The 13695-nt window shown below is 40.1% G+C and overlaps 1 protein-coding gene across 3 annotated transcripts in view; it reads right to left on the reverse strand.

Moving 5' to 3' along the window:
* Positions 1 to 13695, reverse strand: part of ITGA8 (integrin subunit alpha 8) — a 174534-nt gene that overhangs the window by 66581 nt on the left and 94258 nt on the right. For all 3 annotated transcript variants that reach the window (XM_080810656.1, XM_080810655.1, XM_080810657.1), the window contains exons 14-18: positions 10619 to 10664; positions 8132 to 8239; positions 1944 to 1999; positions 1375 to 1529; positions 18 to 155 (exon numbers count right to left, since the gene is read on the reverse strand). In XM_080810656.1, the coding sequence (XP_080666782.1) occupies positions 18 to 155; positions 1375 to 1529; positions 1944 to 1999; positions 8132 to 8239; positions 10619 to 10664 (503 nt within the window). The remainder of the gene's footprint in view (positions 1 to 17; positions 156 to 1374; positions 1530 to 1943; positions 2000 to 8131; positions 8240 to 10618; positions 10665 to 13695) is intronic.

Here is a 13695-nt window from a genome sequence, read left to right on the forward strand (position 1 = left end):
GGTTGTCAGGGACCTACCTGTTGGGTCACAGTGTTTTCCCTGTAGTAATTCAATATCGGTTTCACTTCCAAGCCTTCTTTAAAGGTGGATTCATCCAAACTGTAATTCAAACTAATGTTGATTGGAGATAATTTATCTCGGAATTCAGTTTCATCCTAGGGAAAATAATCATACACTCAAGGAAGGCTCCGGGAAATAGCTACAAGATGTTAGTCTGTGAAAGGCGGGCGACATTTGACTTCAGCCAGTGGAAGTGAACGATCAGGTGATTATCATGGCAGCCGGCTTAGGTTCATTCACGATACAGTAGGTGGCTTAATTAATACATGTTCAGGGATGAGATCGTTTAGGGCTGAGGCATCGTGGAAGTACATGCTTTAAGAGGCAATCTTCAGGTTCCCACATAGATGAGTCAAATTGCAAAGGAAAACAACCATACTCATATATGGAATAAATGTCATGGAAAGTTTTGTGAATTGGGCTTGAGGGAGAAAACATCTTGATTCTCCCCCTCTCGTCATCTCTTTAAGTTTGCGTGAACTTCAGAACACCTTTAGCACCCTTGAACTCCCTCAGAAAATGAAACAGTTCCCTTTAGGGTGAAGAGGGTAGCACAAGCAAAGGCCCTGAGCACTTAGGACCACCTCAGACCACGCAGAGGAAATGCCACTTTCAGATGTGTGACAGTCACGGTCATAATGAGACTTAAGGGTCATGCGCCCAGCTTTTTATTCCAGAACATTCCAGAGCACGTTTGTGAACTTTGTCCTCACTGGGTTCTCTCACCCCCTCACTAAGTCCACTCAGGGAGGAGACTAAAGGAGAGAGAGAGAGTGTGTGTGTGATAAACCCCACAACTGCTAAGAAGCTGGAGTAATAGTATTCTACATATTTTGGCTCTTCTGTTTCATGGTAGGCTTTGGAGTTATTGTCAATATACGTTTCTTTAAAAATATAAATTACTTTCAATAAAAATGTTGAATTGCCTAAACGTTTCCCAAGTTGGCTCTGAAATGCATGTTGATAACATCTGGCCAAACATATTCATGTAGGAGAAAAATTCAAATAAATGGCATTTAACGTTTATGGTATAATGGGAGGGAGGCAGTGAGAAATGGAAACCACCTGAGTTAGTACGAGTATCAGGATAGTGTGCAAAACAGAAAGAAGCCTCAGGAACAAAGAGCCACACACCATCAGGTCAGCTGCCTCGGAGCACAAGAACAGAGCAAGGGACCTTATAATAAAGTTTGCTCCTATAAAAGGAAAATAGATGTGGATATCTGTCCACAAGTATGATGAGTCACTAGAGAAAAATGGCTGGAATTTGAATCTGAATGTTAGAGGCCAGAGAAGAGATTCTGGAACACTTACTCGGAGGTAAACGACAAAATCCTGGCATTGGAGGGACTTCTGCCGCTTTATGGGGAGTGGAAAGACGCGATGTGACTGATGACTGTCAAGGAAGAGCGTGCGCTTAATGGCTCCTTTTTGTTTCAGGGCGTCCAAGTGCACCTCTGCAGTCAGACCTAGGGACAGAAATAAGGCAAACACAATCGGGAAAGGAAAAGTATTCTGTGAATGCAGCGCTCGAATGAATTTCTATTTCAACTTGCTTATTCAGAAAACATTGTTTTCATAGTTGGATCAAAAACAATACACAAGCTGAAAAAAGTTTTAGAAAACACTCTCAAAGCTGAGAAACTTGTTTTGTCATGGTTTTACACAGTCATTTCCTGCCCCCCCATTATTATATTTCTTTTTGCAGATAATATTAATGCCAATCATTCAAGTAATAGTTATGAAGATGTTTCCATATATACAGTAGAAATCTTCATATTAAAAAAAGACTCTTCAAAGTTTTCTATGGTCTGTGCCAAGAAATGCTTATTGCTAGTTTTGCCTGGTATAACGGAGGAGTGTAGAAATGAAAACATGCTCACCTACTGTATTTGAAATGCTCTGGCCTGTTACAGATGCACATACTCTTAAAGAGAAGCTATGGAAAATAATAGTCAATAATGTATTGGTTAGTAAAGTTTTGAATTTGAAGTAGAGATCTTACTTGATCTCACCCAAGATAAAATGAATACATCATTTTTCCTCTGTACTTCTCATTATACACAAAAACAACTACCTAAAGATACATATATTTGTAAGATCTATCTATCTATCCCACCAGTGGACCACAACACTCATAGAATTAAGATGGGTAACATTAATACATCGGAAAATAATACTTTAAAGTATTACTAGAAGGTAACTGATTTAATCAGTGGATTAAGTAATAAATTACTTGATGCTTTTATTCCATAAATATATATGAATACTTCCCCTGTGTTAGGGAGGGAAGAATTAGGCAGCACAGAGCCTGGGGATGAGCAAGAACATGAGTCCATTTGAGGAACGTGCAGCAATTCCGTTTGGTTGGAGTGTTGGAGCAAGGTGGGGAAGCCCAAGGAGGCCAGGCTGGTTGGGTTAGTCTGCAGGGAACGAGGCTTTGAAAAGTCATGTTAAAGAGTTTGGATTTCACCCTAAGAAGCGCGGGGCACCATGGATAATTAAGTTGCATCCCCACTGGCTTAGGAGGAGGAGGGAACTTGGTGGTTAACTTGCTGGGTGTAGGTACAACTTGAGGCAGAGATCCTACAGGAGGGTGGGGTGGGATGGTGGGGAGAGAAAAAGAACATGAGAAGCGGAGGAAGGCTGTCTCCAGGTAGGTAGACACAATGATGTGGTGTGTAGACACAATAAAAAGAGGGCAGATGTGCACAAGAGACACTATATGGTTTTGCCTAGAACATGACCTAAACTCAATCCAGAGAGATGTCACCACGGCTTGTAGGATGACCTGCCCTGGGACCTGTTCTGTGGCCAAAGAGGGAAGGGTCTCTACCAGTGGTCTCTACCTGGCTTTGCAGCATGTGCTCACATCTTTTCTGAAAAATGTCAGGCCCTCACAAGCCAGCATCTGAGATGGGGCTTTTTCACATTTTGAAGAAATTAAAACTATAAGAAAATATTTAAAAATGACTTAAAGACAGTCTTAACGATTTTACTAATAACATACCATAGTGGGATTTGAGTATTTCAACAGCATCCCAAAACTGTAAATAAGCCCTAATCATACTTTAATTATGTGTCAGCTTCCTGCGTTGAATATAATGAAAATGTGTCACATCTGGGACTCATCTATCTGCCGTGACCTCAGTCAATGTCTCCCTTCGGGGTAAATAATTTGCCACATGCCATTAAGCCAATAGTTTCCTGAGATGTCTGCTGTTACAAGTGCTTGGATCCCTTCCCCCGAGAAATCACAAATTCCAGCCCACTTCTACTTCAATTAGAATTATTTAAGAAAGATGGAAGTTAACCCTATCTTTAGATTTTGTAGCATGTCTGGCTTTCAAAATCAAAATTTTTTTCCGTGTCCCACTTTTTTTTGGAAGTACCTGGTTACTTGTCAAAATCAGAAACAAAGTTCATTAACTTTTACAAGAGAAATTCCTCTTTGTAATGAAATCATCAGCCTATGTGAATTAAAGTAATTTTATGTATGATATTTTGTTGAACATGAACCATTCAAAAGCAATGAAGTTTTTGGAAAAGAAGTAAATTAAAGCTCTGGAGTTGGACCTTGTTTTTTCTTTGTGAGAAAGTGTTTGGTGGACAAATGCAGGTGATTTATGAATTATATCAATTATGTGTCAGTGCTGTTCTATATTTCTTTCTTAGTTCTTCCTCTTTGTTACCTCCCTAACAGTAACTGGATGACTATGACTTTGTTCATACAACTTTAAAATACCTGGTACAACTTACTGAGTTACTAATAACAGTACCTCAGCCTACACCTGCCAGTTTAAAAAGCTCTTTTACAGAAAAGAGTTGCCAAGTCAAAACATTCCAAGCACCTTATTCTGATCTAAAAGGAAAACCTCAAAATCTTATAGTATTAAACCAAAATATTCACTTTTTAAGAAAATTTTTATTTTTTATTTTTTTAAATTATTTTTATTAACATAGAACGTGTTATTCGCCCCAGGGGTACAGGTCTGTGAATCATCAGGCTTACACATTTCACAGCACTCACCATAGCCCATACAAGAAAATTTTTATTATTGGGGTGCCTGCTTGGCTCAGTCTGTAGAGCACATGACTCTTGAACTCAGGGTCCTGAGTTCAAGCCCCACATTGGGCAGGGACCCTACTTAAAACAAAAAGATATAATCCTATCAGATATCAAAAAATGTTATGAAGTTCTGATAAGTAAAATATTATTAATACAAATTTTATTACTGAAATACAGTTGATATATGTTATATTTGTTTCAGGCAAATAACACGATGATTCAACCACTCTGTATCTTACTGCTCACCATAAGTGTAGCTACCCTTATCACCGTACAAAGTTAAAAACAAAATTATTGACTCTATTTCCTATGCTGTCCTTTTCATCACTGTGACTTACTTATTTTATAACTGGAAGTCTGGACCTCTTAATCTCCTTCATCTATTTTGCCTATCTCTCTTACCCCCTCCTCTCTGCCAACCACCTGTTTGTTCTGTGTATGAGTCTGTTTCTGGTTTTCTTTTGTTTACTCATTTGTTTTTTAGATTCCACATATAAGTGAAATCAAGATATTTGTTTTCTCTGTTTGACTTACAATAACTTTGCATAATATCTTCTAGGTCCATCCATGTTGTTGCAAATGGCAAAATCTCATACTTTTTTATGGCTGAGTACTCTTTTCCTGTAAATATATACACCACATCTTCCTTATCCCTTCAACTATTAATGGACACTTGGGTTGCTTCCATACCTCGGTTATTGTAAATAAGGCTGCAATAAACATAAGGGTGTGTATATCTTTTTGAATTAATGTTTTTGTTGAAATATTCATTCCAAATTTAGCAAAACACATGTTGTACATAAAAATATACATATATTCACTATATGTTTTATATATCAGAGAGTTAGGTCCACTGACAGGTCTGTACCTAATTATGAAGTACCCTTGAGTTGTCAGGGAAAGCTGTGATCTATAATTAATTAGAGTTAAAATTGCAAACTTGATCACATTCAATATGGTACCTTAGTCTGAAAGGTCTGATTGGAACAAAAGCACTAAATCAACCCAGAACCCTCATCACACAAATGCCAAAGGAAACTTTGCCTATAGTGCTTCTAATACATTAGAAGTCAGGACAATGCATGACAATTCCTCCGACACTGGTCCTGACTCAATGCACGGTTGGAATAATGATACTGTTATTTAATGGTGTGCATAGCCATGCATGATGGAGAAAGAATGAGGTGGATATGAAACAGGATTTAAAAGTACAAAGCAATTCATTTTTTAGAAAAGTTTATTTAATTTAAGTAATCTCTACATCCAACGTGGGGCTCGAACTCATGACCCCAAGATCAAGTGTCACATGCTTCTCTGACTGAGCCATCCAGGCATCCCTCATTTTTCAGTCTAAGCACTTTAATCTGATTTCAGTGACAGCAAATATTTTGCATAAAGGTAGACATATTGGAAAAGGTTCTCTTACATTTGAAAAGTGGATAGTGATGGTCTTTCACATTTGTCAAATGAAATATTTTACTAAATACTTTTTATTTTTTTAATTGATTAATAATAATATTAATATTTATTGTGCTGGTTTTATTCTTTTTTTCTAATTTGAAAATGCAAGTAGCAGATATTTTATAAAACTACACAGCCGTTTGAAAGACACAGAAATTTACATTGATGGATGCAAAGAACTATTTCCCAGTAAGGCTTCACTTAAATGATTTTCAAATGTAGAATACAAGGTTATATCAAATACTGACAAAAATTCTAGGAAAGCAAATCAACAAATGCCTGTCAATCATTTTGGAAATACTGACCTAAATTCCTAAAATAAATTTTAAAAGTATCAGAGAAACATGTTCTAGACTGAATCAGATGTTAATTTTTATCTTCAAGTACCCTGAGCCATCATTAATTCTAAATTTTTGCATGTGAAGATGAAACATTTTTCAGAGAATGCATGTGATAGAATGAAATAAGTAATTATAAAGACATGTATTTATTCATTTGCCCACATAACAAATTCCATCTTACCTTAATAATATGATTTAAATGCAATAACGAAAACAGCTCAGGAAAAGAAACATTTTCTTGAAACAAAGTAATACTCTTTCCATAAAACCAAACAAACCCCATATCTGTTAAAAATACTTAAATTGTATTTAAAAAAAAACCAAAACCTAAAATGCCTTAGAAAAAGTGATCTAGTTCAAAACAGCACTTTATATCAGAGCGTGCCACACTCAGATCCTTGAAAGCATCCCGTCCCACGTAGGGTCCATTCAGTTGTGACTGTGGGAACACCAGACTCTTTGGGGGAAATACTGAAGTCTTAGCACTCTTGCCCAAGAAGCTCCCACAGTTCATTTCAGCGAATCATGCCAGGGTAAGGACAGAGGCTGGCTCTTTCACATATTTTCTCAGATCAGGTTTTCATTATAATACTTTATGGTTTTAAACCATATAAAAATGTGCTTCAGGCATTTCCCAGCTATTTTCAAAAACCAGTGAAGGAGAGGGCACGCCTCCCGGAATTGGGGAGCGCCCAGCAAAAGACATTTTTTTCAAAAATTTCTTCAGGGTCCTCCTCACACCCCCACCCCCACCCCTGACCTCTACCCAGGAAGGCTTTGACTTTGGTATGAACTCCTGTCAAAAGGCCATCAACAACACACTGAGATTGGGTGGAAGTAAGTTCTCTGGGTCAAGCCTGGTTTGTTCAGCATTCTGACATTCTCAGGAACTGAACATCCTGTCTGAGTTAGACCACACCTTCTGGAAAATGAGGGCAAATCTCAAAACACTCCAAGTATTTCTTGATTTTTTTCAGAGGATATATACCCTGTTGGCATTATCCAATATGACAGACTTCTGACTCTTGAGGACCCACATTGAGAAACAAAGTAGCATATTCTCAAGCTCTGTTACAACTGAATTCCATTTGTAGTTCCTTCAGATGACCAGCAAGATGGAGAAGGAACACTTTCAGAAGTGAAAGAAATGGTGTTCTCCTATGGCTCACCAGAGGATCTGCAATGCTACTAATATTCATTGTAATGAGATCAGGGCCACAACAATAGAGGTGAGCGCACAAAAATTGCTATTTTTATCATGTTTGCCTTTTTTTTTTTTTTTTAAAGATTCTATTTATTTACTTGACAGAGATCACAAATAGGCAGAGAGGCAGGCAGAGAGAGAGAGGGAGGAAGCAGGCTCCCTGCTGAGCAGAGAGCCTGATGCAGGGCTCCATCCCAGGACCCTGGGACCATGACCCGAGCCGAAGGCAGAGGCCTTAACCCACTGAGCCACCCAGGTGCCCCATCATGTTTGCCTTTTAATTGTGCACACTAAATTACAAAATGGACGTGTGTTTTCAGCCCAGGAAACTGAGTGGTTTAACCGAAGCTTGTTTAAAAAAAAGTTTGGAAAGCAGTATCCATAAGCATACGCAAGTGTAAGAGTCAAGTTATTTTATTCTATTTTCAGTTTGGTTGATATTTATTTAAGCATGCCAAGAGTCCAAAAGAGATCTCTAAGATTTGTTACATTGGGAATTTCCACAAATGTTTTTATGCTTCTCTCACTTGGAGATTAGGGAAGTAGCCTTTTTGAAAGAAAAACTCTATTTTTTTTTCCTCTATCTGTATTTGTTTTTATCTATATAGATTGAAAAACTTGAGTGTACATTCGTGCCTCCCATTCCAGATTAGTACAAGAAATATCCTAGCTTTCCTCTTTTCTGTGTTTGTACCTTTCTTCTCTGACACTGAGAAGTGTCCTGCCATTATCCTCATCATATCTGCTTATACTTCAATCTCTCTGAATATTGTTATCTTAAAGATATTTTTTGAGCATAGTTGAAAAAATGTTACATTAGCTTCGTGTGCACAATAGTGATTTGACAAGTTTATATACCATACCTTCAGCCTAATACCCAACTGGGGCTTTTCTGAGCTCCTGAGTCCCACGCCCCACCCGGGAAGTGGGATTACCCGAAGGGGCCCAGGTGATTTGCATCCACATCAGAGTTTGAGAAGCACTGAGTGAACTCACCAGGCCACAGGGGACAGAGACTCTGGAACCTGGCATGTTTTATTTTCCAGATTGATAATCATTGGGTTCAGCAGAAGCTGGGCATCCACAGTCACAACCGGCCTTGCTCTGCAGGGAGAAGACACAGGGTTATAACAAGCCATAGGAGTGATACCCCACTTTCAGAGGTCACCGCCAACACCCCCAGCCTTTGTGCAAAGAATTTGTCTCCCTGTGTGAACAGGTGGGCTCCAGACTTAACTCATTACCTTAAAACACATGGGGTAGTCATGAATACAGATCAAGGACGCCGGGGGTCCGTCAAGCAAAACTGCATCCACGGAGCTGCTTGGTGGACGGAGTGGGCTCCGGGAACTTGCGTGATATTGCTGGGAGGCGCGCTCTGGGATCTGCTCTATTCATATGTGAGGAAACGCATCCTTCTCTACTCACAACTGTAAGTCCTTGAGTTTGGCCAATTTTGTTTCCTGATGGGCTGATGGTTTTCTTATTTTGATGGATAATTTTCTATCCAAGCTTTGCCGATCGAGCTAAACACATAAGGGCGGTTGACAAGATCCTTGCATACTCCACGAGGAGCCGTGGTTCTCAATCCTGACTGCGTGTTGGAAGCGCCCAAGGAGTTCTCAGAGAGGTCAAAAGACCTCAGGGGGTCTGGGCTGGGTGTCTGCATGTGAACTGAACCCTCCAGGTGTTTCTTTTCTTTTTTTTTTTTTAAAGATTTTATTTATTCATTTGAAAGAGAGGACAGAGAGAGATCACAAGTAGGCAGAGAGGCAGGCAGAGAGAGAGAGAGAGGGAAGCAGGCTCCCCACCGAGCAGAGAGCCCGATGCAGGACTCGATCCCAGGACCCTGAGATCATGACCTGAGCCGAAGGCAGTGGCTTAACCCACTGAGCCACCCAGGCGCCCCACCCTCCAGGTATTTCTAATGAGCAGCCAGGATGGAGAAGAGGAACTAAATGTACAGCAAACTCAATTTTCACCACCACCCAGATAACAATAATGAGACAAACAAGTAACTCATTGGGGAAGGGGCCTGGGCAATTTTTAAGCCCTGTTCCAAGGTAGGACAGCTAAGACCCAGGTCTCCCAATGACAATGTGAAATGATGTTGCATTGGGTAAGTTTTCCTCTGAGGGGAGGGAGGGCCGTGCTTTGGGATGGTGTGTGTTTAGGGCGTGACTTACCACAGTGGGCCCCCCTGGGAATTTTCCTAAACTCCTTTACACTATCCATCTGTGCTTTGTTACATAATTTTGTTTTTAATATTGTGTTAGCTCCAGTCCTTGACAAAGCAGAGGGCAAGAGTGAGTTAGATGTGTAAGACAATCACTGGGGCAAATACCTATAAGGAAAAAAAAAAGTGGGAGGGAGGAGGCTGGCAGCCAGCCCTCAGACTGTGATGTAGGGCTGGTGGGAGGGAAGGAGTAAGGACTGGGTGGTGGATTTAGGCCTTAGCAACTAGCCCATGAGTTCATCAGCCCTGAGTGGGGCATCATCAAGGCTACTGTAAGCATAGCCCCATCCTTTAGACACCTGAGACACCCAAGTTTTCCAATCATCTGATTCTCTCTAACCCGAAGTGGTGAGTCATGGGTATACATCAGTCTATGAGTATGTCTTGGGACTGATGAAGGAGGAAAAATCTCACTTACTAGAGGAGACCTAACTTTAGAACCATTCTGGGGGTTGGGCTAGGTTAGCATTATGTGCCCAGAACAGACAGGGCTGCTCTCTACCTTTTGTTTTGATATCCTGATTTAATGTTTTGAATTCCTATAAAACTTTTTTTTTAAGAAGAAAAAAAATCTGTAACTTTTGAGCACCAACTGTCGACGCGTAGCTTACGATTCTGTGTACGTTACCTACAGATTCTCACTTAATCTTCTTCACAAAAATAAACTTCTAAAGCAAGTATTGTTACCACTCTTCAATAAACAAAAAAAATCAGAGGCTCAGAAAGGTGTAGGGACTTGCCCAAGCCTACACATGAGTGTGTGGAATGGCTAGGCTTTTGGATCTAGACCTGTCAGATGTGAACTGTTGTTCAGTACTTGCTTTTGGAGTATTAATTCTTGGGAACATTCCATTCCCTAACCTAGTCTCCATGCCTGATTTATAGAAACCTCCTCCCACTGGTACCCCTTCTCTATAAGCACATTTTAATGCATTTCCAAAGAGAAGAATTCAGACATAGTAATATCTAAAGAATGCCTCATTTTATAAGTTCTGCTAAGATTCATATCTTCATTTAACATGTTAGTAGGGGCTGGAAGTTTGGTCATGAAGTATGAGATTAAAAAGGCAGAGAGATGAAAGAAAGGCAAACAGTTGAGAGCAAAACTTCCTCCAAACGTTAAAAAGAGCATCTAAATGTTCTCCAGAGTAAATAGCTGGGATATACTCTTGAAGGTGAAACTAGCAGCAAAAAGGAAATGTACTTGAAACAATTAGAGGGACATTTGCATGCCACAAACCACGTACCTGTAAACAGCTACTTTTCCTGTTCCGAATGCACCTACAATTAAATCTAAAAAAAGACAAAAACTCAAAACACATGCACACGTTTTGTAGAAAAAAATCTAAGCTCTTATAAATAGCATATAGGGCATCCCGAAATGCTGATTGTAGAGTGAGGCTCATCTGGTAAGAGCAGCAAATTGCACCTTCCTTAAGACATTCTGGAAAGGAGGTTGGAACCTAAGTGTAACTCAGTAGGACAGGCAAACTGGTAGCTCTCAATCCCTTCTGGACTCAGGAATGCCAACTTTCTAGAAATGCTTTAAAAATGCATCATAACACCATTTCTCCTATCCTGGAGATGAAGATGTAGACTTCTACGTCTTAAGGAAAGTGAAAGGGAAGAACCATGTCCTTTAGTGCCTGTATGTACCGGGCATGTTACACACCTTGTTTTCCCTTCGCTTCCAGCAATGATGCTGCGAAGCTGGTCTTTTTACAAAGTGGGACATTCTGACCTTCCCTCCTTTTGACACAACCATTTGCTCTTTATAAATCGTGTGGACAGTGAGTATCCTCTTGGCAAAGTGGTCTGTAGTTTATGAACTAATTGATGTGTCATTATAATGATCTTAAATAACAACAACAACAACAACAATAATAGTAATAAATAGCACGTGTTGAACACTTACTCTCGGCCAGGAATTCTTTAGAAGGATTGACCTTAATTATTCCTAACAAGAAGCTATGAAGTCTCCATTATTTTGCACAATTTTGCAAGTGGGTAAATGGAGGCTTAAGAAAGTGAACCTATAGGGCGCCTGGGTGGCTCAGTGGGTTCAGCCTCTGCCTTCCGCTCAGGTCATGTTCTCAGGGTCCTCGGATTGAGCCCCACATTGGGCTCTCTGCACGGCAAGGAGCCTGCTTCCCCCTCTCTCTCTGCCTGCCCCTCTGCCTACTTGTGATCTCTCTCTGTCAAATAAATAAATGAAATCTTAAAAAAAATAAAGAAATAAAAAATCTTTAAAGAAAAAAAAAGAAGGAGAACCTATAAATTCACTGAAGTCCACACTAGGTGAGAGGTGGGGCTGGTCTACGGTGTTGGGCAACAGAATGATCATAGGCTGTCTGAGGGGTAATACTCACACTGATTGCAGTGTTTGGCTAATACATGGGTAAAGGAATCTGTTTTCCTAAATCTAATACATAATGGTTACTCTTAGTAGATGCAACGAAACAAACACACGAATGACAACGGCTGAATCTGTAGTATAAAATTTAGTTGTTGATGTGAGAAAACTGGACCAGGTAGAAATAATGGCCACAGAAGAAAACTTACAACAGTTGAGACCATAAGTGGTTAATCCTAGCAGAGCAGAAATGAAAATGAAAAAAAAAAAAAGAGGGGACTGTCTCTGGCCAGTCCACATGGAAAACCGATCAAGGAATTAAATTGGTTTAATGGAGTTTGCACAGGAAAATGATTTGTAGCCACATTCCCTCGGCACTCACCTTTCCTGGATATAGGAGCAGCATCGGACTGCAAACGTGATTCCCTTAGAGGCCGGAAGTGCCCTTGGCCTGAGCTCTCAGCTAATGATGGATGGAAGCAGGCGATAACAAGGAATGCCGCTTCCTTACCCCTCCAGTGGGATAACTCTGGAGGCAGGGCCCCAGCTCCTGCTGCCCACTGTGTCGACCTGCTTTATACCCATCTTCCTTCCCATGGCCCTCTTCCCTCCACACATAGCAATGTTTCTTTGGACCATTTCTCCCATGACCCACTTGCTTTCTAAGCCTTGTCTTCATGTCTGTGCTGGAAGACCCCAACCTAAGACAACAATAGTTCTTACTAAAAGTGTTTGTTTTTTAAAAGAAAGGGACTCCAGCATCTTCAAGGTTAAAGCCACAGTGGAGATGTCTTGTGTTTTACAGAATCAGAATCAGATTCAGATCATAGGTACGAGACTAGACTTCAAAGCTCCGTAGCTAAAAAAGCGCATATGTGAATGTTCGAAGAAGTCAAATCCAGTTCATCTTGAGGAGTTCTTCTTTGTGAGATTAAAAGACACAATAAGAAAAAAGACAATGTGACCAGCTATGGCTTATGGCATAAAATAGTCTTTTCCAAAGAGTCCAGTCTTTGAAGCCAGAAGCCAATGTTACCAAGTCTAACAATTTTTAAAATTGTATCAGAGTTTCAACTTTCTCAAATATTTTCACATTTATTTTTTCTTATTACATTCATCTCTTCCGGCATATCCGTGCATTTTTGCTATGTTGAGGAGGAAGAGCTACTGATCTGTGGAAATGGGAACTCTGTTCTCCCTGTGTACCGCTCTCCAGGATTTATACAAAACACCAGCAGCCCTCAGCCTAATGTCTGTCTGTTGGCCTGACGCCAGACAAGAGAGTTCTATTATGAAAACAGATTCCAGAGGAATTAAGTGCTTTGTTTTGGCTCCAAATGCAGTGAAATATTAATATACCAAGATTAGATACTCCATAAAAGATGAGTTTTAAGAATGGACTCCTCTGGAAATGGCCAGGAAAACAAGACTGTAAGCCTCTCCAGGGCAGGAATCTTTCTTCAGGCTCGCATACCACAACTACTTCATGGAATGGTAGAATAAATGAAAGAAGAAAGAAAGAATCTTTGCATCTATAGTACCGGCAGTGGGCCGGATTGGGAACAGGAGCTTTATAAATACTTGAAATAGGAGAATAAGTAATAATGAGATAAAGCACTAAAGATGGGAGAGATGAAGAAAAGGGGACAGTTGTTAAGATAGGTTCATGGAAACCACAGTTAAATTCTGCTGGATTTCTGCATATGTGAGTGTGCAGGCATGCATGTATACATACACACCCAACCTCCAGATTCTACAAAATTCCGGAAAGGTGTATAGAAGCTGCATCACAACTAGATCATCATTGTAGACAAGAAGCTGAGAGACACCCCCTGACAGTAATAAGCAAAAGGCCTTTTCCTTTAGGAACTTTGATTCCTGTGCCTCAGGGTGGGAATTTACTGCTCTGGAAAAATAAAGTAACTGGCAAAAAAGTCCACAATTTTCTTCATGAGAATGCGGCCACAGTTA

Source organism: Martes martes (assembly GCF_963455335.1).
Source record: "Martes martes genome assembly, chromosome: 8".
In the NCBI taxonomy this organism is placed as follows: Eukaryota; Metazoa; Chordata; class Mammalia; order Carnivora; family Mustelidae; genus Martes; species Martes martes.